General features: G+C 35.7%; 2 protein-coding genes across 3 annotated transcripts in view; one reads left to right on the forward strand and one right to left on the reverse strand.

Moving 5' to 3' along the window:
- Positions 1-27,851, forward strand: part of LOC134794906 (synaptotagmin-10-like) — a 166,810-nt gene that overhangs the window by 101,919 nt on the left and 37,040 nt on the right. The window lies entirely within an intron of this gene.
- Positions 1,030-19,247, reverse strand: LOC134795130 (uncharacterized). Its single transcript, XM_063766963.1, has 8 exons — positions 19,134-19,247; positions 6,693-6,839; positions 5,048-5,210; positions 3,418-3,605; positions 2,919-3,069; positions 2,457-2,551; positions 1,764-1,850; positions 1,030-1,110 (listed from the first exon to the last, which is right to left on the reverse strand). Exons 1-8 carry the CDS (start codon positions 19,245-19,247, stop codon positions 1,030-1,032), a joined length of 1,026 nt encoding a protein of 341 aa, XP_063623033.1.

Consider the following 27,851-nt stretch of genomic DNA (forward strand, 5'->3'; position numbering starts at 1 on the left):
CTTTAATAAATAATTATACTTAAGCCGATTAGTGTTTCAGTAAATTGCCTTAAAAGTTATTAAAAATAAAAACAGTTTTATCATTGCAAGCTGTGAAAAAACTAAAATAACCAAGGAGAAATTAACGCTTGAATTAAATTTATCTTATTAATAATTGTAACTAGAATTGATTATACGGACGAACATACAAAGCAGTTAAAAACTAACTATTATTTATCATTTTAAGGTATTTTACTGGAACACTAATGGACATATCATTATTTTATTAAACTACTCTATATTTATACGATACTATTTATACTATTTTTATTAGTCTTGAACTTTAACAAAAAGGTAAAAGGTGGGAAAAAAATCCCAGTAGTTACCACTGGTAACAGCTTGGTGGTAACTAGTGGGAATAACCCCATTTTTCCTTATATTAGGACGGCTGAAAAGTACCCTATTGCTCTATAAATAGTGGCGCCTATATACCAAAATTTATATAAAACACAGAAATGATAGCGTTTGAAAGTTGTAAAACATTAAATGTATATCCATTGTTGAAGCAGAGCGCCAGAGTTTAGAGAGAAAATCATAAACCGAGTGATGCCGCCTTAATTGCAGATATTAATAATTTTGTACCAAATGAGGTAGTTGATTCCTACTTATATGTAAACCTGTATGAACCTGTATGTACATTATCTTATGCAAATGTATGAATTATGACTGTAAGCAGCTATATTAAAAATTTAACGATAAAGCAATTAAACGTAATTTTCACTAAAGTAACATTGATAGTAACTTATATTAAATCTGCAATTAAACTAGCAACACTCGGAAATGTATGATCTTGTGCCGTATGAATTTCATAAAAGTAGTGTTGTATGAACATCCACGGCTGAATACTCTCGCGGGGATATTCTATATCAAATACATGAAAATTTTTGAAGCAAATATCAACAGCTTTTAAAAGAGACTCCAGCTGGTAAGTGACGTCATCAAAATTGATGTAGAACTCCGTAATATTTTCGACGTCTGGTCCGACGCAAATTACCACTGGTGTGAGTCCTTTCTTAAGGCGGATATCCCGACGCGACGTGTTGCAAGGCAATTCTGAATGTCACTCTGAGTCTAAAACAAAAAAAGTTTAATTACTTACACATTTGACATCAGAAGATTCCGAATAAGACAAACCCAAAAATTGGATTTGCTTCATGGTTTGCCGAATATGCCGATTGAAATATTTACATTTTACAGGTTTAGTATACACAATAAAAAGCGCTGGTGGCCTAGGGGTAAGAGCGTGCGACTTTCAATCTGGAGGTCGCGGTTTCAAACCCCGGCTCGTACCAATGAGTTTTTCGGTCCTTTATATGTACGAAATATCATTTGATAGCAGTCTAAAAAAAATAAAATAAAAAATATTCAATAGGTCATTTGATAGCAGTCTAAAAAAATTAAAATAAAAAATATTCAATAGGTCATGTATCATTTGATAGCAGTCTAAAAAAATTAAAATAAAAAATATTCAATAGGTCATGTTTGGAGTACTTAGCTTAATCTATATTTATTATAGATTCTTAGTTAAGACGCTCTTCGGTGAAGGAAAACATCGTGAGGAGACCTGCACACATCTGCGAAGAAATTCAGAAGGTGTATGTGAAGTCCCCAACCCGCATTGGCTAGCGCGGGGACTATAGCCCAATCCCTCTCGCGCATGAAAGGAGGCCTGTGCCCAGCAGTGGGACGTATAAAATTAAAAGTAATAAATTAAAAATATTTACCTTCACGTGCAATATCAAGCTGTCACGTGATTCTAATATGGTCGGTTTGTTATATTTTCTTTGTTCAGCCGAATCCTTTGATGATCGCTAAAAACAGAAACATTCATAAGCAAAGAGTCAATATATGTAATAAAGGTAAATAAATAATATAAAAATCTTAACAAACATAGAGTAAATAACTGTATGATAAAATAGAGACCACGAACTATGAACTATCTGTGAACCGTCCACTTTTTTGAAGTCGATTAATAAACCTATGTTAGGGGAACCAGACATGTGTGACATTTAAAAGAAAATTTGGAGCATGATATTTTCGCGGCACCTGTAAAATTTCTACAACTTTACGAGTTAAAAGTTGAATGTCCTATTCGTCCTTTATGTTTTCAATGTTTTAATGAAAGCACTGCCATTGGTTTCAATATTATTAACAAATAAAAACTATGTTTTTTTTTGTTCCAGTCATGATGGGATGTAGGGTGCCATTAATTTTAAAACAAAGAATAATCAATGAAACGTCAAACTTAAGCAGCTCTATCGCTCCAGTTTATGGTAAATCTTGCCAGTGTTTGAAAACTGATGATACATACTTATTTTACAGGATTTGTCAATACTGTCCTATTACTGGTGCCTGTTCCAGGATAGGGGTGTTTACTAATTTATAATAAATGTATCAAAACCTATCAGCTATCTTACCTTTTCGTCTTTATCTTTCCTTCTATTATCAGATCTGCCGACAGTCGGGACAAGTTTCGCACAAAGTAAGGACAAAGCAATAAATGCTTTCGTGTCTGAAATTAAATTATAATTTTATTAGTGTCTTTTATTTTACTATACCTACTAGAGTTTATACTGGAAAGAACTCATTTATTGTATAATAAGTGTTGTAAAATGAACATAAAACTAAAATCAACTACAATTAAGATAAAGTTAAAAAATTTAATACCTAATACCTACTTATTACAGCTCATTATAAAATATGGTCATTTAAAACAATAAAGACAATTATTAATTATTATGTATAAGATCAGGTAAGGTAAAAGCAACCTAATATTTTTTTCCTGGTGTGAGCGAAACGGTGTCCCAATTTCTCGATCCATCCACATAAGAGAATTCTATCTCTATCTCGCGATAAGATTTACCAATGGCAAAATTTACCTTCTTTTGTTGTGTTGTTGAAGAGGATCTTCAAATCTTGAAATACTTTCACGCCAATAAAAGCAGCATTAGCTTTTTCTAAAAACTCTGGAAACTTCACAAACAATGAGATGTCCCTTTTAGGATGACTGTATTCAAAGTCCAACTCAATCTGCAAATCATATATAAGGTATTAAAATACTAACCAGTGCTGAAAGACAATACCTATTTGTCACAAAATAGTTAATCCGTTAGCGCCGCTTGCACCATCCCACTAGCCCGGCGTTAACCGGTTAAACCGTTAACCCAGTGTCAAATTGTACTGGTAACCATGATAACTCCAGCAGGTGTAACTTAATTTAACATCAATTTGGACGTGTAATATGTAATTATATTATAAATAAATGAGTACGAGTAACCGGTTAACCCCGGGTTAGTGATTCGTGCAAGCGGCCCATAATCGTTATTAACTTTCACAGGTAAAACTGTATTACCGCTTTAATAAAAAAAATATACTTACAAGCTGAAAGCCAAAACCCTGCTTTAACAAGGGATATTTTTTTAATATGTCTTGCAAATTTTTGGTCGCGTTTTTGTAATCTGTTTGTATACGATATTTTCTAGTTTGTAGCCATTTATCTTTTACTTCATGAAACGGCTCTTTATTATACTGAAGCCATATAACGGTTTCCTCGTCTTCTTCAATGTCTGCTGAAAATAATGATCTTTTAGTAAAAAAGTAAAATGCAAAACAACACATGAAATAGTATTTTATGCAACAGTTTTATAAGAGGGGTAAAAAAATGTGAGTGGCGTGGGTAACAATGTGAGCCAAAGGCGAACATTGTTAATAAATACGCCATGAGCATTTTTTGACTACTTATACAACGTTGCATGCAATGCTTTTTCTATGAGTAGGCAATATTAAATAAAATACAAAAATGTAAAAATAAAATTTTATTTATGAAAATGTAGATAATTTTGTAAATTTTGGATAGTAGTATTACTATATGTGTGTAGCTCTTGTCTACGACAAGCACCCATAATAGCAAATATTACTGCAACCTGTAACAAGAAAAAGGAGAATTAAATAATATTCAGTTTGAATGCAAAAATATAAAATGTACTTACATAAATATAGCTTGTTGTAACTACTCTAAAATCAAACAAAATTATAACATATACCAACCTTGCTTAAAAGATAGATCTGATCCGGTGCTTCCAATTAGTCTATGAAAATACGCCAATAAGACGTTTTCAGTGAATGACGAAGTTTTGTGCTCCAATCTCCATGCCATGAACTTCTCATAAGATTTGTCGTATAGGTGCTGCGATTTAATACTTAGGCAACAAATTTTCGGTCGCTGCTTGTGCTGCAGCGAATATTTCTTCAGGTGTAGAAACAATGTTGTCCTCTTGGTCCATTTTCAACAATTTTTGTGAACGCAAAGCAAATAGTAACGCAAAGTACAAGAACAAGTAATTACCGGGAAAAGCGGGAAACGTAAAAACAAACGAGTGATGTCTATGGTTATGTTTTTTTTTAAAGCCGTTACACATAACCGCTCCGCACCAGGGTCGTGGTGCTGTAGGTATAAGTGTGTTACGGGCCTTAGAAGTCCACCTTCCAATAGTGATGATACCAAAGAAAGTATTTTTTATTATGTTGGTAGCAATGAACTTAGTACAAATTTCATTTTTTTTAATAAAAACCGTATGCATTATATATAAAACACGCAAAAGCAGCCAATGTGGCCACATGCTTTGCAACAAATCCTTCCTTAGTAGGTAGGTTAAGATGGGTTGCGACTTACAATACATTTGGCTACTTTGTCTGCTCTCATCCTATACTCAAGAGCAATGAAATCAAGATTTTCCATTCATATAGTGACCCGATTACGCTGATCTTAAGTGTATTTGGTGTTGCCTTGACTCTGTAAATATGTAAGTAGGTAGGGGGCTGTTCATAAAGTATGTCATCTATTTTTGACGATTTTTGACCCCTTCCCCCCTAAACTCATCCAAAATCATGCTTCGAATGACCCCGTTTCCTCCTACGTCATGCTACCATCATCCGATGTCCAGACCCCCCCCCCCCCCCCCTATTTGAAATGACGTAATTTATGAATAGCCCCTAGGTAGGTAGGTACCTGAATGTTCCTGATCATTATTTTCAATTTGAAGTTTTCTTTTCCGGCCAAGAACACCTTCTCGTTTTAATAGTCTCCTTTGATTATTATACCTATCTATCAGATTTCCTTTGGCAGGTCTATATTTGTTATTGTATTTCAAACCAGGTATGTTGTATATCTCCTAAAAACAGACAAAAACGCTGTGACGTAACTATAGTTAGCTAACTTTAGTACCACGAGCGTGATATTGATCTGACACTGACATATTCGCGAGCGTGTGCGTAACTTACTTTCTATGCATCTCACTCGTACCTGCTTATTAGTGCTAGCGAGAGTTATAGAAAGTAAGTTACGCAGCGAATATATCATGTCAATGTCATGGTAGCCGTACAGAGACGCAAAGGGCCTAGACGGAATGCCATTGTAAAATCGCCCCTGGCTGAAGTTCAAATATTCTTATGCACGTTTATTTGTATTATCATAAGATATAATTTTACTGAATATTATGCCCTAAGGCCTAAATGTATTATGAAAATCCGTTTTTATATTTTAATTGCCAAACTATGTTACCGAGTGACTTGTTCTTCGGATATTTTATACATATATTTAAGATACATAATATAAAACATAATGAAAGTCCTAATGTTTAATGAAGTACATAATTTTGGCTTTTCAAGTTTTCGTATATTTTTTAGTACTACTTGCGATTGCGAGTTAGCGACACCTACCATATTTTGATATGGGGCTATTCATAAATTACGTCATTTCAAATTAGGGGGGTCTGGACATCGGATGACGGTAGGATGAAGTAGGAGGAAATGGGGTCATTTGAAGCATGACTTTTGGATGATTATAGGGGGGGGGGGGGGGGGGGTCAACAATCGTCAAAAGTCGATGACGTAATTTATGGACAGCCGCTATAATATGCGCAATTTTATATTCTGTTACATATAATTTTTTCAAAAACATTCAGTTGTATCAACAATGTGAAAATAAGTTATTTGTTAAGTATATAAGAAATTACTTCAATACTTCGACCCGCCATTACGAAACAGAAAGAAAAATTTTTGAAATTCGAATGGAACACGTACCTTGCTGCCCGTTAAATACATAGCAAACGAATAAATAGCGCCCGCTCGCCCTACCCGCCGCCCGCCTCAATATTTTTTATAAAATGTATCTTAATTCTTAAATATATGTATGATAATATATTCGTAGAACAAGTCAATCGGTTACATAGTTTGTCATAGTTCGCCACGCTCACCACCGCTTACCGCGTGCGTACAGTCCGCGGTCTTAAAATTCATGAAATCAACAAATTGGACATGTTGTTTTAACCTATTGTAAAAATGGGTTGTGCTAACCCATGGGTTAGGGTTAGCACAACCCATTTTTACAATAGGTTAAAACAACATGTCTAAATTGTTGTTTTACAAAACCATTTCAAGCAATAAAGCCGCTTCCAATTAACTATTTCAAATAACTATTCTTATAAGACTTCATAAAGTCCCTAAGTACAAAAGAATCGCGTCACTCGAATAATATTGGCCAAAACCGCATGAAAATCCGTGCCATCGTTTTTGAGTTTATCACGAACAGACAGACGCAGCAGAGAACTTTGTTTTATAAATTAGTTGAGTACTCGTAATGCTCAAACACTTACGCGTGGATTTTTTCCGGATATCGCGTTCTCGTTACAGCTGGACACACTGGATAAACTGGACGCATGCCCTGATGGACTACACGGCGCTGATATACCATCATTATTCGTATCTATGTCACTTATTGTTGCCGTTTCCGTTGACGTTTCCTGCAAACATAACCATTTCAGTAAAGAAAGGAAAACTGTGGTTTTAACTAAGAATAATGTGTCATTTCAACAAAAGCACAGCTTTTGATTCAACTACTTAATAAGTAAAGGTTGACAGGTAAATAAACAATAGGTACGTACGTCTATAACTTTGTAGAGCTGTTCCAACCCAGATTTGAACAAAATTCTGTCTCTCGGGATGAGTTCCTCATACTTTTCATTAATTCGAGGGATATATTGTTATCTGAAATATGTTAAGTATTGCACTGTTAACAGTAATATCTGGGAGACCGAGCTTTGCTCGGAAAACATTATAAAACTCAAAAATTGAGCGTTTTCGCAGAGATAAGACTAGCTAGACTAGATCGATTTTTCGCCCCCGAAAACCCCCATATACCAAATTTCATTGTAATCGTTAGAGCAGTTTCCGAGATCAACGAAGTATAAAAATAAATAGATAAACAAGAATTACTCGTTTAAAGGTATAAGATTCATGAGCTAAAACAACACAAAATTTACCGTGAGCTGATGTAAACAAGATGGCGACCGACAAGCTCGCTTTTATAAGTAATAGTTATACATAATATAATACTAATGTTTTAAAAGCGTTTTCCAATAAAAAGACACGTCAACATTGTTTTTTTTTTTCTAATACTAAAAAAACGAAAATAATAATCAGACAACGAAAATAACAAACACGTACCTTCGAAGCGTTAAACGCGGTTTCCGCGGAAATGGCTAAATATATGAGACCTTAAAAAATAAAATAACCTTCTTAATTTATAATAATTAGAGTTAATAACATAACAATTATAATGTGTTCTTACCCACCAATGTTTATATCCATTATTTCCGTCATTTCGTATCACTAACACAACACGCGTACATCTTTCTCCACAAATTCGGATAGACTGGCGGGCGCGGGCGGGCTTGACGCTGGCGCCTGGCGGTTGCGCGATGCGCGACTGCGCGTGCGCGAGCGGCGTGCGTCGCGTCGGCGCACGAGTTTCCAGTAAAGGACGCAATACACGGAACGCACGGCAAAAAAAAATTAAGACAGCGTTTAATGGTGACTTGAAGACAATTATTTTCTATCTAGCCGATTTCGTCCAATCATAATTTGTTTGTAATGTTGCCCACCATAAACCATATTAAATTTTTGGTGGGGAACAAACAAAAAGTGAGACTGTGACAAGGACAAGCAATACACAACCTCTATGTTGAAATGTGAAATATGATGAATACTAACACATTTTTTTTATTTTATAAATCAAACAGTTTTCGTAAAATAACTGCTTAAGTAACATCAATTTCATCGAAATTGGGTATTAGCAGCCTCTTAAAGTAAAACATCGCTCACTATAGTCTGCTCGGAAACAGAAGAGTCGTGGAATGTATGGGGCCCAATACATTCCACGACTCTGCTCTTTCCGCTTAAACTCTATACAGTTTGTACGAAGATACGGCTAAGATACTAAAGCTGGTCAAGCAAATCTTGTTATTGGAAAAAATAAAAAATTGAAAAATGTAGTCGCCAAAGGATATCGTCCCATAGAAAATTAGATTTCGCGCCTTTTTTTAATGACAAGATTTGCTTGACCAGCTCTATATATTATTGTCATATTTCTTAACCTGTCGAGCGATATGGAAATTTTATGTTAAGATGCCTAGCGACGCAAAGATGCCTAGCGATGTATCTTAAGATGCAAAATATATCTTAGCATGCTATATCTTATGATACAAACCAATACCGCAATTTTTTTTATGAACATAATACAAACGGCATCTTAAAAGTGGTTAACACTATAAGATAAAAATATTGCACCGTGTATGGGACCCTTTAGACGCGTCGTTCGCCGCCATCTTACTCGTAGTTGTCTATTCAAAAGACACCTATTTTGTCTTACTTTTTATCATAATATCATAATAACCACTAAGACTTGACACCCAATTTAAAAATAACTCCGCGTATTTGGAGGTCATAGTTACGCTAGTGACTAGAAATTCGGTGGCGATGTGGCAAAGTGTTCACTTAACATTGTGAACATTAATAACAGCGAATAAAACCGAATGCTGCCGAAAAGTAGGTAACACAACACGCAATGTACCTATAGTTAAACGTGTTCTTCTAATGGCTCCTCTACACGATGGCCCAACCTATTGGTCCAATATGTTGGGCGAACGTGTAGAGGGGGTCCTGGTGTCGGTTAGCTTATGGCGCGCGGGATGGCGATGAGTTGGCCGCGGTGTCGGTTTTTCGGCCGCACATCAAAGGCCTTGGCCGAGCGATGGCGGTACGCATCTACACGTGGCCCAATCGGCAGTGCGTGCTCGGACGCGGTCGATAGGCAAATTTTGTTTAACCCTAGTTTGCCCCTGAGTGAAACACATATAGATAGATAGGTAGATATGGGGCTATTCATAAATTACGTCGTTTCAAATGGGAGGAGGGGGGGGGGGGTCTGGACATCGGATGATGGTAGCATGCACGTAGGAGGAAACAGAGTCATCCGAAGCATGATTTTTGGATGATTTGAGGGGTGGGGGGGTCAAAAATGGTCAAAAATAGATGACGTAATTTATGAATAGCCCCTATGTACATTTGCACTGCATTTAGTATTTTCGTACCTACCAAATAACAGTTTTAGGACTTTAAAAGTTAAGTACAGTTAGTGTTGTTATGGTTGATTTCAATATGCTTCGCGAAGGATCAAGAATGTTTAATCCATCATTGTAGTGCGAGTGTGGTAGAAGGGATCGGCATACTGAGCTCGCCCGGCCTGCCGCAGCGCGTATAATACCTAAACTCGCTCAACGCCGAAATGTAATAGCGCTCTTAATTACTTTATTATTGTGCACATTTAAAAAATGTTGGTACGTGGCGTATAAATAAATTGCTGCCGCGGCTATTGCTTCCACGTCCATCTTGGAAACCGGTCAGATCACAACTGAATGTTGCCATCGTGTAGTAGCGTTCCGATTATCGCACGGCCAACTCATGGGCCAAGCGTTGGCGGAGCGTTTGGCCATCGTGTAGAGGAGCTATAAGACTATTTTTTGCGTGACATTAACGATTCAGGTATTTGCAGTGGCTGCCTTTTAATTTTAAACCAGTTCATATTATTGTTTTAACCATTATTCGAACCATTCGAACATGTTTATTTAGCTTTATGTACTACTGTAGTTTTTACCTGTTTGATATTGTTATCTCAACTGTTTGTAGAACGATTGATTGATTGAGACAAACATTTAAAACGGCTATTTTACCTATTCGAACAGGTTGATGTAGCTTTTTGTATTGATGTTGTTTTTATCCGTGTACTAATATTGTGACCCCAACTGTTCTTGTGTCAGTTGAAACAAGACAAATGTACATGACTTAACCTGTTTACATGTATATTTAAATCCTAGCTCGTGAGTTGGTTTAACTATCTATACTGCAAAACGTTATGTACATTTTGTTTGTGTAAACAAACAGGGACCAAGTCTAAAGTGTGTTTTAGCATGAGTTGATCTCTAGATTGCTGTATAATTATTGTAGCAAAGTTATTAAATCACACAGAATTTAATCCCTCAGAAATAGTAATTATAAATAATTGTAGGAAACTAGAATGCGATAATTAATCAATCCTAATGAGCTGAAGAAGCCAACACATGAAAATATTAACAGTATCTACATTAATGGTATTTATGTAGGTATGAATACATTGTTATTATATTGCATAATTCCTCAGCTGGCATTAACATTTTTGAGCTGCTAGAGTTTATCAATTTATAGTTTCTGTCGATTAAATTAAAGTTTCATATTCCCGCTGAGCGGTCTGCAGGAGTTTGCCGGACGAAGGGATAATGTGATTGTCCTTACAGATAGCTAATGATTACTGTTATAAATATAAGGAGATTGGTTTAAAATATGTCTAATATTAACAAGTAATTGATGTATCTCATGTTTCTTTCTCAAAATAAAATATTTTGGTATTATGTGCTAACTGATGCTTTACATATAATCTCAAAAACATTCAGATTGAACTTGTAGTTTAAGAATTATTTTACGTCAAAGTTCCTTAATTTCGACACTGACACACTCACCGATCATCATAATTCTAAGGTACTTCTAGCATAGTACAAGCATCAAATTTTAAACATAGGTAGTTTTCAGTGTATCAAGCCATAGAAAACCTAAAAATATTGCAATATAAGTCACGTTTTAAAGATCTAAGAACTGCATAAGTTCCATTCCATATAAATATATGCTATTACAAAGTTACTGTTGCAGTTCCTACAAATAATAGGTAAAGTAAAGGTACACTACGATGTACGATGTGAGTATGAACGAAGATATGTTTAGTTATGATATGTGTATACATAGTATGGGTGTGAGTACCCGAAAACAAGGACTGCCTACAAAAAGAGATGAGATCCCATCAAAAACATTACATGTAAAAAGGTGCAAGTCTCGCAACACTTCTACTACATACAAAAAAGTTTTGAGATGTAATGTGAAACCAAGTAGGTTATTTTAATCAGTGCCAGGGGGTGTTAAAACAGTATTAATAAGATATCTTTAATTTTTAATACATATAATGACTTGGCAATCGCACATAATGCTTTACTCGTACCGTACTCGTAAATATGTGTAAAGCTCAAACTGCAATTAGCGCTAGCGTTATGTTCAATTAGAATTATTTTTAATAGGTGACGATGATCCTTATATCATTATGCAGCCGTGCGATTGCCAGGTCATTATATGTATTACAAATTAAATATATCTTATTGGTACTGTTTTAACATCCCCTGGCACTGATTAAAATAACCGACTTGGTTTCTCATTACATATCAAAACTTTTTTATAGTAGAAGTGTTGTGAGACTTGCACCTTTTACATGTAAATTTGAACGCGTTGATCTAGCTTTATATCTTGCTATTGTTTTTACCTGTTTATATTGATATCCCAACTGTTTGTGGAACGGTTGAGACAAACATTTGAAAGGGCTATTTTACTCATTCGAACAGCTTGATGTAGGTTTTTGTATTGATGTTGTTTTTATCCGTGTATATTGTTATACCAACCGTGTACTGTGTGTTAGTTGAAACAAACACTTGAAAGGTTTGTGTCAATCGTTTTTTTTTGTACAGGACTTGACCTGTTTACATATGTATTTTAATCCTCGCTCGTAAGTTAGTTTAACTATCTGAATATATTTATTTAATTTTAAATGTTGCTGTTGTTTTCAACTGTTTATATTGTTATCTCAACTGTTTGTGTGACGGTTAAATCTAAAACTTGAAAGGGTTAGTTTAACTATTCGAACAGGTTGATTTAGCTTTTCGTATGATGTTGTTTTTACTTTTGTATATTGTTATCCCAACTGTCTGTGTGACAGTTGAAACAAACACTTGAAAGGGTTAGTTTAACTATGCGAACAGGTTGATTTAGCTTTTCGAATGATGTTGTTTTTACTTTTGTATATTGTTATCCCAACTGTCTGTGACAGGTGAAACAAACACTTGAAAGGGTTAGTTTAACCATTCGCGCAGGTTGATTTAGCTTTTTGTATTAATGTTGTTTTTACCTATGTATGTTGCTATCCCAACTGTCTGTGTGGCAGTTGAAACAAACACTTGAAAGGGTTAGTTTAACTATGCGAACAGGTTGATTTAGCTTTTCGTATTATGTTGTTTTTATTTTTGTATATTGTTATCCCAACTGTCTGTGTGACAGTTGAAACAAACACTTGAAAGGTTAGTTTAACTATGCGAACAGGTTGATTAAGCATTTCGTATGATGTTTTTTTTACTTTTGTATATTGTTATCCCAACTGTCTGTGTAACAGTTGAGACAAACACTTGAAAGGGTTAGTTTAACCATTCGCGCAGGTTGATTTAGCTTTTTGTATTAATGTTGTTTTTACCTATGTATGTTGCTATCCCAACTGTCTGTGTGGCAGTTGAAACAAACACTTGAAAGGGTTAGTTTAACTATGCGAACAGGTTGATTTAGCTTTTCGTATTATGTTGTTTTTACTTTTGTATATTGTTATCCCAACTGTCTGTGTGACAGTTGAAACAAACACTTGAAAGGGTTAGTTTAACTATGCGAACAGGTTGGTTTAGCTTTTCGTATGTTGTTGTTTTTACTTTTGTATATTGTTATCCCAACTGTCTGTGTGACAGTTGAAACAAACACTTGAAAAGGTTAGTTTAACCATTCGCGCAGGTTGATTTAGCTTTTCGTATTATGTTGTTTTTACCTACGTATATTGTTATCCCAACTGCCTGTGTGACAGTTGAAACAAACACTTGAAAGGGTTAGTTTAACTATGTGAACAGGTTGATTTAGCTTTACGTATGATGTTGTTTTTACTTTTGTATATTGTTATCCCAACTGTCTGTGTGACAGTTGGAACAAACACTTGAAAGGGTTAGTTTAACCATTCGCGCAGGTTGATTTAGCTTTTCGTATTATGTTGTTTTTACCTATGTATATTGTGATCCCAACTGTCTGTGTGACGGTTGAAACAAACACTTGAAAGGGCTAGTTTAACTATTGGAACAGGTTGATTTAGCTTTTCGTGTTATGTTGTTTTTACTTTTGTATATTGTTATCCCAACTGTCTGTGTGACAGTTGAAACAAGCACTTGAAAGGGTTAGTTTAACTGTGCGAACAGGTTGATTTAGCTTTTCGTATTATGTTGTTTTTACCTATGTATATTGTTATCCCAACTGCCTGTGTGACAGTTGAAACAAACACTTGAAAGGGTTAGTTTAACTATGTGAACAGGTTGATTTAGCTTTACGTATGATGTTGTTTTTACTTTTGTATATTGTTATCCCAACTGTCTGTGTGACAGTTGGAACAAACACTTGAAAGGGTTAGTTTAACCATTCGCGCAGGTTGATTTAGCTTTTCGTATTATGTTGTTTTTACCTATGTATATTGTGATCCCAACTGTCTGTGTGACGGTTGAAACAAACACTTGAAAGGGCTAGTTTAACTATTGGAACAGGTTGATTTAGCTTTTCGTGTTATGTTGTTTTTACTTTTGTATATTGTTATCCCAACTGTCTGTGTGACAGTTGAAACAAGCACTTGAAAGGGTTAGTTTAACTGTGCGAACAGGTTGATTTAGCTTTTCGTATGATGTTGTTTTTACTTTTGTTTATTGTTATCCCAACTGTCTGTGACAGTTGAAACAAACATTTGAAAGGGTTAGTTTAACCATTAGCGCAGGTTGATTTAGCTTTTTGTATTAATGTTGTTTTTACCTATGTATGTTGCTATCCCAACTGTCTGTGTGACAGTTGAAACAAGCACTTGAAAGGGTTTGTTTAACTATGCGAAGAGGTTGATTTAGCTTTTCGTATTATGTTGTTTTTACTTTTGTATATTGTTATCCCAACTGTCTGTGTGACAGTTGAAACAAACACTTGAAAGGGCTAGTTTAACTATGCGAACAGGTTGATTAAGCATTTCGTATGATGTTTTTTTTACTTTTGTATATTGTTATCCCAACTGTCTGTGTGACAGTTGAAACAAACACTTGAAAGGGTTAGTTTAACCATTCGCGCAGGTTGATTTAGCTTTTTGTATTAATGTTGTTTTTACGTATGTATGTTGTTATCCCAACTGTCAGTGTGACAGTTGAAACAAACACTTGAATGGGTTAGTTTAACCATTCGCGCAGGTTGATTTAGCTTTTCGTATTATGTTGTTTTTACTTTTGTATATTGTTATCCCAACTGTCTGTGTGACAGTTGAAACAAACACTTGAAAGGGCTAGTTTAACTATTCGAACAGGTTGGTTTAGCTTTTCGTATGATGTTGTTTTTACTTTTGTATATTATTATCCCAACTGTCTGTGTGACAGTTGAAACAAACACTTGAAAGGGTTAGTTTAACTATGCGAACAGGTTGATTTAGCTTTTTGTATGATGTTGTTTTTACTTTTGTATATTGTTATCCCAACTGTCTGTGTGACAGTTGAAACAAACACTTGAAAGGGTTAGTTTAACCATTCGCGCAGGTTGATATAGCTTTTCGTATTATGTTGTTTTTACCTATGTATATTGATATCCCAACTGTCTGTGTGACAGTTGAAACAAACACTTGAAAGGGTTAGTTTAACTATTCGAACATGTTGATTTAGCTTTATGTGTTACTGTAGTTTTTACCTGTTTAATATTGTTATCTCAACTGTTTGTGTGACGAATAAAACAAACATTGCAAAGGGTTGTGTCAATTGCCTTTTTTTGGTAAGGATATAACTTGTTTATATCGTTATTTTAACCATAATTCGGGTGTTCATTTCACCATTCGAACGTGTTGATTTAGGTTTATGGCTTGCTGTGGTTATTACTTGCTTATATTGTTATCCCAATTGTTTGTGGAACGGTTGGGAGAAACATTTGAAAGGGTTATGCCAATCAGCTTGATTCCAACATTAACATTTACATTAAAGTCAACTATTGTGAACAGGCATAATTAATAAATGTATTTTGTTGTTTCTGTTAATTTACAAATGGTTGAATATCTTTTGTTGTTTTAACGTATTTGTTTTGTTAACTTTACTATTTAAATTGTTATTTCAATAATTTGAACAGTACAATCAACAATTACCTATTGAACTATGCATGAATTGTTACGCCAACATGTACAAATAAGTAAATACAACTGTTTTCATATCAACAAAAACTTTTATGTAAAAACAACAATTTGTTCATTTTGCTTTAACCCATCATTTTGTTAATTCAACTAATTTGTCGCCAACACGTGCAAAATCAACCTTTTCCTTCTTTCAGTGTTGCCTTATCTTTTTACGTACGGTCAGAAGTTGCTAAGCGGGCGAGGCGTTCAAAATGATCTTGACACGACTTTATTGTTAAGAGAATAAGAGCGTGTCATAGTAATTTTGAACACCTCGCCCGCTGCTAACTATACAATATTTATCATAATAATACCTACCTATTATTTACTTGACAAGTATAATAACAACGAATTTCAAAACTCTTAGGTCAAAGATTCAGGCTTAGAAAATAAAGCCTGACCCTAAAATTAATTATTAAAACTGTTTACGTTAAATTCGATACAAATCACCGAAGGTACGAGTAGATTTTAAACTCACACCAGTTTAATACTGGGAATTTTATTAAATTTGTTTTTAATGTGACTTTTAAAATAATTTATTTGCCTGAATACCAAATCATTATTAGATATTTACACAAAAGAAAACAACCGCAGTAAAAAAGAGATATTTATTTTTATAGAGAATTTTCTATATTACTCGAAATTCAATGAAAACCCTTATGATTACATAATAGAAACAGTCATTCTCTAAATTAAGTGCGAATGAAAGTTACTATTTATAACTATGTTAGGTTTACCAAAGTCAGAATAGCTCTATTTACGAACTATGTCGGGAACCTTCGTTAAACCAAAGAGAATAGATAGTATAGAGGGCTATTGCCAAAGTAAAATTTGTAGTCACGGTACATTTACTGCCATCTATCGACACACGATTAAAACTTAAAATAAAATTGAAAATGTATAAAGTAATCAAAATATGTTTACGGATAAATGATTTTTAATTTTTATTGTTCCATACTGACCCATATTCTTTTACTGATATGTGTTAACATTGTTAAATATCAAACGGTGTCGCCAACGCCATCTAACCGAGAATAGGCCAAAGGTATATGGCGCCATCTATTCGAGAATGACTTTTTCTTGATATCCGAGGCACGTTTTTGTCTTAGACTTTATTTATCTTATACGGAGTTACATATATCTTTGGTTAAACAAAGACTTAGGGCCCGATTCGGGTTTTGAAATAGACATCTATTAGATATCTTTTAGACATCACCAGGATACGATAACGATAAGTTTAAGATCTAACCTGTCAAATTTGATATTTGCGCGATTCTGGAGATAATCTTGAACGATTTCCACAGGATATGACTTAGAGATCCAATTCACATCTAATAGATATCTTACTCTATCTAACGTAAAAGTGACATTGGTTGCCCGAATTGCGCTGCAAAAGAGAACTAGTTGATATCTAAACTATAACGTATCTAGAATGGATCTAGTACGTGTCGTCTCTTGTGAATATCTTGAAGTTCGAATACGGCAGTTATAAATAAATGATATAAGAGGAGAGATGATAGCTCAATATTTCGCCGCGCTTAGACCAGTAAGTCTGATCTCTGATATATTTAAGTTGTTATGATCACAGTTTGAACAAAATGTTTTGTGAATTTAGCAGTATTGGTGCCTATGTCCGCTGGCTCGAAATATACTTATAGAGTATCAAATTCTAAGAATTGTTTATTGTTTACGAGGCTGTGTATCGAATATTCTGAAATCCGTAAGCTATTCTGTAGGATGTCATACGATGGTTTTAGGTTGCAAATCGTCATTTTAAAGGAGAAATGTGTGTTTATTTGTAGTATGTAGTTATGCACCTATGTGGTTATATAAAGTAGGTGCTTCTTCTTCTTCTTCGTCGTAACCTCATGACTGAGGGTCGTGACCGCCATAAGTTGCGTTTTCTTGGATTGCTCTCCAACCCGGCCGATCTTCTGCCTTCCGCATAGAGCCCTGGAACTTGACGCGTGTGACTGCCTCAATGGCATCAAACCAGCGTGTGGGTATTCTGCCTCTGCCTCTTCTGCCCTCAACCTGGCCACCGATCATCAACTTCTCTAATCTGTCGGGTTCCCGCCGGGCCAAGTGCCCAAAGAAGCCGAGGATTCTCCTGAGACAGATAGTAGATAGACGGGTTTTTATGTTGAGCTCGTTCAGAATAGACACGTTGGTGCCATGTGCTGTCCATGAGATGCCCAACATTTTGCGCCAGCACCACATTTCGAACGCGTCTATTCTTGCCCTTGTGCGAGCTTTTAGGGTCCAAGTTTCCGCTGCATAGAGAAATATGGAGAAAACGAGAGTGCGCATGAGGCGTATTTTTGTGTTGCGCTTGATGTTTCTGTTTTTCAAAGTAGGTGCTAGGGGTTCGAAATGTAGCATGTCCGGTACTAGGTGCCTCTTGTAAGGAATGAGTTTTTTTCACTAAAGATTACTTTTCGTTTTTGAATTAGTTTATATAGAAGTTGTATTTGTGTTATTTTATTTTTAATCTAAAGTTTGTTGATTAAAGTAATTCATAAACAAAGACATATTTTATCAAATACTTTTTTTATTTTCTTCAATTGGGGTTAGGTGTCCGCCATTCGGGGACTTCCCCCTACCAACATAAATCTATTTTGCAGTTCGTTTCGAAAGCATTTTGCTTATGCTTACATTTTGATGCATCCATTGCATTTCGACAAACAACTTTTGGAGCATTCCATGAAATTGCCTACCGTTTGTCCCGGACAAATGCGAATTTTCTGAAGATTTGCAGGTATATAAGAGTTTCCTTTTTTATGACAAATGGTCAAACATATGCACAGAAAAATAATCGCTTGCTATAAATGCCGATAAAAAATACGCAACACAGAAAATAAAATGCATTTGTGCGGAACAGCCCGAGGAAAGCTAATTTTGGGTGTTAATATGCCAATTAAAATGTGCCAACCAATTACCTTTTAGAACAACTGTGTTGGGATTATTGTTTTTTTCCCTTGTTATACAGATAAACAGAATACACCGCAATACCAATAACGCTAAACAAATAAACATATCTTGTCTACCATCCCACTGATCGAAAACAAATAAACCTTCGTATTTGCTTCGAGCAGTGCCCTTTATTGCTGGGTCTGTAATATATTCTCGGAAGTAGGGTTTGCAATCCCGATACGAAATGAAATTATCCGAATCTGGATCCGGATCCGCGGATCTTCCCGTACATTTCGCATCCATCGTGCAAACCCTACTCGGAAGTAGAGTCGCCATCTGATATATCGACCAACGTAGGTACTCAAAAATAACCTCACTTTAACCTCTTGATTATAGAGGCTTTGTTCAGATATATTTAAACACCTTGGCCGCGCCGATATATCTAATGGCGGCGATGGCGGTATTAGTCATATTAGGTACCGACTTCGTGTCGAATTATGCAATTGGAGAAAATAAAATTTTGTTTGGGGGTCACAGCTTTTGGATGGAAATCAGTCATTTTTAAAGGTACGTTTTTTCTTAGACTTTATCTTATACGCAGTTATATATATCTTCGGTTTGGGGCTTGGTCGATATTGTAACATTGTCCCCAAATATTTATTAATTTAATACTTAAACGCCTTAACGCATTCCGCACTTGTATCGTAAATAACTATTCCACATGTGCGCCTCTAACAGAATAAAAGCCTTGTGTCGCTAGAGTGCCCACAGACGACGCTGAGACGACTTCCTGCGAGTCCTGTGACCTATCAGACTGCACTTCCGGATCTTTGTCGAGCAAACTTGCCATCGATACAGGGTACAGTCGACAGCAGAAGCGGCAACGAGTATTTTTTAAACCACGATGTTGGTAAACATAAATGTTGCCAGGATGCGTTAAGGCGTTTAAATATTAAAGAATAAATATTTGGGGACAATGTAACAATATCGACCAAGCCCCAAACCAAAGATATATAACTGCGTATAAGATAAATAAAGTCTAAGAAAAAAACGTACCTTTGAAAATCAAGAAAAATGTATGCTCGTAAAGATGGCGCCATACCTTTGGCTAATAGTTATTTAGGTAGATGGCAACACCGTTTGATAGATATTTAACAATTTTAACACATATCAGTGAAAGAACAAGGATCACAGTTAAATAGCGTTCTAAAAGTTTTAATCAAACATACTACAAAATTTACTACAAAAAACTACAAAACTTACTGTTTGACTACAAAATTTACTTTGACAATACGCCTTTAAACTAAATTCTCTTTGCCCAAACTAAGCAAAGCTTGTACACACAGCAACACTCCTGACTATACATCAGTGGACCTTATTACAAAAGGCATTAGGTCCACCGATGTACAGTTAACAGTGTGGGCGATGGTACTATGGGTGCTAGGCGACGATATACATATAAATGCCCTTACCGGGGTTCGAACCCGGGGACTCCTGCTTTGTAAGCAAAATTACTACCCACTAGGCTATAGAGTCCGTTAATGTAACGTAAACTCCTGAGATGCGGAAAGCACGTTGCATTAGCATTCTATGCAAAATGCAACACCATTAAAAATGCTTTACAATGTTTGCAACATACCTGCAGGCGTACGAGTATTATGGATGGCATCATGCAGTATCCACGTGATATATAAGTGTCACGTTTTAACACTACGCGATCGAAAGAGACGTACTCTATTATCACGTAGTCACGTTGCCGTTATCCGTGATTCGTGCGTAACCTACTAGTATGGAAGAGGCTTCAACGGCCTCCTAGCCTAGTCGGTAGTGACCCTGCCTACGAAGCAGGAGGTCCCGTGTTCGAATCCTGGTAAGGGCATTTATTTGTGTGTTCATCACAAATATTTTGTTCCTGAGTTATGGATGTTTTCTATGTATATAAGTATTTATATATATGTGTAAATTATATATATCGTCGCCTAGTACCCACGCATAGACTAGGAGTCCTCTAGACCGAGTTTAGAGCAATTATTTCATGCAACCGATGATGCCAAAAATGCGGGGTGCGCGGGACGAGGTGTGCGAAGTCCCGTGCCGTGATTGGTCCGTTCAAACGACGAACGAGTTCACGGACGTCACACAAAGACACTTTCGACTCGAACATAGAGTAAAATTACCGTATGCGTGGCAGAGGGGGTAGCGCGACTAAGCTAAGTCTGGAAGATGTTTTGTCTGTGTACCCACGACACAAGCCTTATTGAGCTTACTGTGGGACTAGGTCGATCTGTGTAAAATTGTCCTATAATAATAAAAAAAAAGAGTGATAGAGAGATACAAAGCGTTTCGTTGTCGTAGCGACAGCGATTGTCACCTTGGCTAGGCTGGGAGTTTAAAATTTAAATTGGCTATGTATTAAATAATAAGATCTACTGGAAACTTTCAAGTGCTGGACTTCCTCTACGAACAATAGCTTTTGATTTACAAACTTTTGTTTAACCTTCGTGAATACTTCTTATTTAAGTACTTTGTACCGTTAAGTAGTCTCTTTGTAAGTGTTAAGTAGTTATAACAAGTTTAAAATAATTTAATTTAAGATCTGAGGGTCTACCACGAACCACGTTCGACGTGTTGCCTCCCTGTCGCACTTGTGAATTCGTACGTAAGTGTGACAGGGAGGCAACACGTCGAACGTGGTAGGCCATCAGAAACTGCCGCTAGACATGCTAGGTATATTAAAACGGGTCAGACACGTGTATTATTATATTGAATGTTGCTCTTGAGCAAATATTTCATATTTCAGTTCGCATGTGTAGGTATTCGCATGTTTGAAAACTCGCCATTTCCGAGCCATAATGGCAGCAGTTTAAACGTACAATACAATACAATACAATACAATACAATAGATAACACGTGTATTAAACTGCGCAATAATACACAATAACACAAAATATACAAACACATAATTAAGACTAATATGGGCAGCTAAATAATCAGCTTAGTTAACATACAGGGTAAAATTTTAGCCACCAAATATTCTGCGTAGTAACTTTATAGTCATACTGAACTACTTTCATTATGGCACCAATTCCGAAATCGCGAAAAAAAAATTAGCTGTCGCATAAAAATCTGTGGCATCGCATCAGCCGGAATGTATGAAACAGCCAAATTTTTTTCGCGGTATCGGCATTGGTCCCATAATAAAAGTATTCGAACTTCAAGATATTCACAAGAGACGACACGTACTAGATCCATTCTAGATACGTTATAGTTTAGATATCGACTAGTTCTCTTTTGCAGCGCAATTCGGGCAACCAACGTCACTTTTACGTTAGATAGAGTAAGATATCTATTAGATGTGAATTGGATCTCTAGTCATATCCTGTGGAAATCGTTCAAGATTATCGCCAGAATCGAGCAAACGTCAAATTTGACAGGTTAGATCTTAAACATATCGTTATCGTATCGTCTAATTGATGTCTATTTCAAAATCCGAATCGGGTCCCTATTAAGTCATACACAGAGTACGAGTATTTATGGCTGCTGGTTAAAATATCATCCTGTATACATTAGAGGTCAGCTAGAATATTACCCTTTCTTTACCCTTAACGTATAATTCAGCGATTAATCACTTTCCTGTGATTAATAATTCCTAACGATCGCAGCCATTATCCTTGAATATTCAATCATTGCCCTTAAATGCTAGCGGAAAATTAATTTATATCCGATTATTATTTCCTTGGAGCAATTAAAATTTAAAATACCGGTAACATACATTTATTAATAATTAAATAAATACCGTAAACGGGGTGAGTAGGTTTCGCGGGGAGAGGTGGGTTATGAATGGGGAGAGAAGGTTTGAGAGGGGGGTGAGAAGGGATTTTAACTACTGCTACAAAAATAATGTATTCCAATTTAAAATGGAGCTATAGTATTACGCATAATAAAAAAAAATCGATCCAACAATCTTCTAAAATCACCTTTGTATGAAAACCCCTCTCACCCCAAATACGAGGCACTACGGGGTGAGGTGGGTTTTCCTCTTTATCGTCAAAGTTATGAAATGGAACTACCCAAATAAAATAAAAACTAAAATACAAACGTCCGGAACACTTATTATATACACCATTCAGTTTTCATATGTAAAAATAAAATGTTCTCGAGGTTTGAATTTCAATTTTGACCCTACTCACCCCATTTTACGGTATACATTGAAAAATTTGTGGGTTTCAATCAATGTGTCGAATGGCGGCAGCGTCGTCGAACCCATGCCACCTGGCAGTGGACTTAAAGCGGTGGCGTGTGCCTCGGATGCACATGCTGGTGGCGCGTATAACGGCGATACTGGCCGCGTAGCCAAGATGCCAATCGCTTACGCTCCGTAGCGATCGAAACGCAACTGTCACTGTCGCACTAATATGGAAGAGTGATAGAGAGACATAAAGCTTTTCGTTGTCGAAGCGATAGCGATTGTAAACTTGGCTAGGCCGGCTGATCCTGCATCTCAGCCAGCCCAGTATGGTGCTTAGTGAGCGGTTCCACCGTTGAGATATACATAGTTTCTGACATATTTTTGCAATTTAAAATTGAGAGTATTGAGACCAGAAGTGTCACGTGTGATTTTTTCGAACAGAACCTTATTCGTAATTTTTACGGAACGATGAATAAAGATCTAAAATACCCCATTAAAATACCTTCATTGAATGAAGGCAAAGAGTAGTAAGTGAGGGACGGTATTCATGGCTCGGAACCGGTTTTTTTCGTCATACAAAAAATACCGGTAAAGTTACGTTCTTTTCCGTTCTTTGGTTTATTATTTAATTTTTAATGGGACAATCTAATAATACGAAGTTGTTAACTAAATACATGATTCAGTCCTACGTAAAGAGCATAAAATAATTAAAAATATTGGGCTAGTTAAAAGTTTTGAAAAATCCGGTTTCGAGCCTTGATCGGCATACTTACCCAAAATGCGGAAAAAACTTGGAACTATATGCAGCATTAACAACAAAATAGAGGTACCGATTAAAAATATTCAAAAATTGCATGATAAAAAAAAAGCAGGATGTAGTTTGAGCTACATCAACAAAGACATAGCCTATTTAAAATTAAAAAGATACTTTGAATCTGCTTTTGTGGGTTGATAAACACATTTTTACCTAGACGCAACTGTTTAGTTTGATGTCCGAATTTCATAAAAGATGGCACTGTTACAAGCGCAAACTAGGTAACGCTAGTTCATCATAGAATATACACGGTGTGGCCTGTAACACGAGCAAAGAATTGAAACATAAATTGTACTCCTCAAACGGTGACACTTTTGTTAAACAACTTTTAAAAATTATGAAGTATTTAGACTCCCTATTTTTCATACAAAATAAATATTATCTTTAATGGACGCCATCGCCACGCCATATTATTGTGATTGACGTTGCTTGTCACGCCTTAAACATAACAAAATTCGCAATACATTGCGTCTTAGAATAAACTTTAAAGTGTAATAAAAATCAATCCACAAGTTATTTTTAAAAGTCGCTGAGCAAATGTTGATCAGTATGAGGAGTACAGCCTACAGTTTAATTTTTTGCTCATGTTACAGGCCACACCCGGTATAATAAAACTGACAAATTTAAGGATAAATGACTGGTAACGTAGCAACTTGTTTAAACAAAGTGGTCCTTCGAGCCGGAAACAGACGAACACCGAAATTGGCTAACGATACAAGTTTTATTGAAGCTTATAGGCCCCTCGGGTATTGTTTCAAAAAGTTTGCTTATGAAGCGTTTACTATCAAAGGTATTCATCACATAATAGATCGACAGATCGTTCAATTTATTCAATGGATGAGTATTTAACACAATACATACAGACTATCTAAAAGTGTTTGAAACATTTCGTTTATAGCATTTAATGAGTAAGGAATTTAAGTTTCCATAGCACATATTTTATGGGCATTGAGCAACATCAAAGATAATGCAAGGTCTTGCTTTTCAAACAATTAAACTTTCCTTTTTTTAAATGCTGCCTGCAAAAGTATTTGGTTTTTATTAAACTACACAACGGGACTTAAAGTTTTAAAACTTAAATACGCGATTAAGTCCCGTTGTGTAGTTTGATAATGTTTAATAATCGTGAAAGTTTAAATCAGTGTATTTGGTTTTTGATAGCACAATCGGAGACATTGTCTTATTGTAGCGCTTATCCCGGTTACATCCTAAGCTACTGCGTAACTAAGGGACCATGGGATCCGGCTTCTGATTTTTCTTCATCTAATTGGTCACTAACTAATTTAGGTTAAATTTATATTTATTTACTGTTAACAATAAAGACAACTTTAGGTAGATCATTAAAATTGTATTGTATAATGAATGCAGCATTTGTAATTATCCCTTCTTGTACTATCTTATGATTTACCTAGGATTCGGGTCCGTAAATTCTGGTTATTTTGACCCAATGGAGGGTAAGTTTGACTCACATGAAAACCTTATTCAAAAGGGTCTAATAAAAAACACATGTCATATGTATACGTCAAAGGTTAGCTAAAACCAACCTCATGTCATATTTCCATAATTACAGTGCAATAATGTGACCTGGACCGATTAAATATCAATGGCCAAAGTTACCATCCAGGGCTAAAGTAACCCGATTTTACGGTACATAATTAGTTTTGTACTTTTCCGTAAAATGTGACCTTATCAATGAAGGCCACTCTTAATAAATAACTGAAATAAAAAAGTCCTCTGTAGATATTTTGTGGAACTGCACACAGCTCGTGCAAAGTTTATACAGGGTGAAATTATTGTTTGAGCATTTTTGTATGAGAAATGTTTTTAATGTCTTGTGAAACAGTTTGTCATTTGGTTCCAATTTGATCTCAACGGGTATTTTGTTTACTACTTGGATACACACGAATTAATGAGGTATGGCCCTATAATAAAAGTTGTTCAATATGACCCCCTCATATTCATGTATGATATTCACCCCTCAACGTATGGCCAAACATACCAATTTCACCCTATAAAAAAGTGATCTTTCTACATTAAGTTATCTGTACATTGTGTACAGTAACTTGTACGTATGTACTAAAATATACATCCACGGAACATAGTTTCTAAATTAAGTCAGGTTGCTTTCATCTTTTATAACCAGTGGATGTTGGTGTTTTAGTACCTACGGGGAAATTTAAATTAAATAGGTACGCAAAAATATGTGACACGCCCTTATCCCAAGTAGCACAGATTAGCTGTATAGCAGCCGCATAATGAAGTACGAATACGCTTGAAGCTGGAATATAAAAGCTGCATAAGAGCTGAATAAGCGTCTTTTCAGCTTTTATAACTCTTAAATGGGCACAAATTAGGCAGCCTTAAGTTCACATAGCTACTTAAGAGCGTTGTAGCAGCAATTTAACGGAATTATAAGGGGTAACAGGAGTTATAAGAGGTGTATATTGACTGGGTAAGAGACCACCAGTTACCTTTTATTCAGCTAATATGTCACATGTGCGCCCTAATACCGGGAAAGATTGACGTTGGGCTGAATAAAAGATAATTAATAACATACATTTACACCTCTGCCTTAAAAATCAGCTATTATATTTAGTATAGTGACGACGAATGCAGAGGTGAACATATTTATATTGAAGCAAAAACGTTAAGCGCAACGACACCATAAGTCATTTTGTTAAAGTGTTTAGTTAAATGTTTGTACATAATCTTTTATATATTAATGCGAGAAAGATGTTTGGGAATGCAAGTTTATTGATATTATATATATACATTATCTAAGAAAATTTTTGTGCGCCACGAAAATAATCAGTATTTATTTAAATTAATGATTTAAATAAGCTATGTGTAAAAACTATTTCAGTGGTTTGGACAGAATTATGAGATAAAAAGTTAATAATACGTTATAGGAAGTACTAAACTAATGATTTAGGTTAAGAACTCAGGCACAAAACCTTATTGTTACCCTTAAAAGTTGGAAAAGCAATTTCAATTTTGTAGGTTATATACAATAAAATGGCGGTCAATGTTAAAAAGCAACGTGAACCGTTAAAATTCTTATATGCAGCATACGACTGTTAAATATCTGATAAAGATACTTAAGTGAACCACTATAAAGTCCAAGTCGTTATTTCGATACACTAGTGAACCTCTAAACAGTTATAAGGCATCTTGTGAAAGTTTGAACAGCCGCTATGCAGACAGTCCCAATGGTAGTATAATAGGCTGCTTAGCGGTAAACATGTTCACCGCTAAGCCGTATTATGCGCCACATGTGTTCGATTATACGTCTATTGGTTTCATAATAGTTCACTCGTTCTCCCTTATAATAAGTCAGCGAAATAAAAGCTGCTTTAGCGGTAAACATGTTCAGCGATAAGCTGTATTATGCGCCCCATGTGTTCCATTATACGTCTATTGGCTTCATAATAGTTCATTCGTGCTTCCTCAAAAAGTCAGAATAATAAAAGCTGCTTAGCGGTAAACATGTTCAGCTATAAGCTGTATTATGCGCCCCATGTGTTCCATTTATACGTGTATTGGCTTCATATTAGTTCACTCGTGCTCCCTTAAAAGTCAGCGTAATAAAAGCTGCTTAGCGGTTAACATGTTCAGCGATAAGCTGTATTATGCGCCAAGTGTGTTCCATTATACGTCTATTGGCTTCATAATAGTTCATTCGTGCTTCCTTAAAAAGTCAGCGTAATAAAAGCTGCTTAGCGGTAAACACGTTCAGCGATAAGCTGTATTATGCGCCACTTGTGTTCCATTATACGTCTATTGGCTTCATATTAGTTCATTCGTGCTCCCTTAAAAGTCAGTGTAATAAAAGCTGCTTAGCGGTAAACATGTTAAGCGACAAGCTGTATTATGTGCCACATGTGTTCCATTATACGTCTATTAGCTTCATAATAGTTCACTTGTGCTCCCTTAATAAGTCAACGTAATAAAAGTCCACAATTACCTCCTTATACAGCACATGGCGTAATTTTATCCACTAAACAGACCTTATAACGGCTAAAGCATTTGATAACCCTTAAAGCTGTATAGGGTCGTAGCAAATATACCTTTATATCACTCTTTGCGTATTAATGGTAATTTTCAGAGCCGTAATGCAGCTTTTAATCAGCCCTAAGCTATATAAATATCACTGAGATCTATTATACAGCTGTAGGACCACGAGTGTGCTCTTATAAGTGTCTTAATACGCACAGAGCGTTAGATAGAACTAAAAGTGAGTAGTTATAGAGCTATCTGTGCTACTTGGGTATGCCTCTACAAATAAGATCGTGTCAGATATTTTTGCGGCCTTCGAAGAGAAACATTTAATTGCAGGTGACTGTACGTATTTATAGGGTAGTGTTTATTTTGTTTTATAGCAGTATGAATGTTGGGGTTGGATGTTTTGATATACATAGTACAGTCACCAGCAATAATATGTTACACAACGA

The sequence above is a fragment of the Cydia splendana genome, chromosome 11, assembly GCF_910591565.1.
Source record: "Cydia splendana chromosome 11, ilCydSple1.2, whole genome shotgun sequence".
Lineage (NCBI taxonomy): Eukaryota > Metazoa > Arthropoda > Insecta > Lepidoptera > Tortricidae > Cydia > Cydia splendana.

Coding starts and splice junctions, on each gene's coding strand:
- LOC134795130 (XM_063766963.1), bottom strand. CDS start 19,247: ATGGCAAGTTTGCTCGACAAAGATCCGGAAGTGCAGTCTGATAGGTCA. Junction 2,552..2,918: donor CAACAACACAACAAAAGAAG/GTAAATTTTGCC, acceptor ATTTAATTTCAG/ACACGAAAGCATTTATTGCT. Junction 1,851..2,456: donor GGAAAGATAAAGACGAAAAG/GTAAGATAGCTG, acceptor TTCTGTTTTTAG/CGATCATCAAAGGATTCGGC.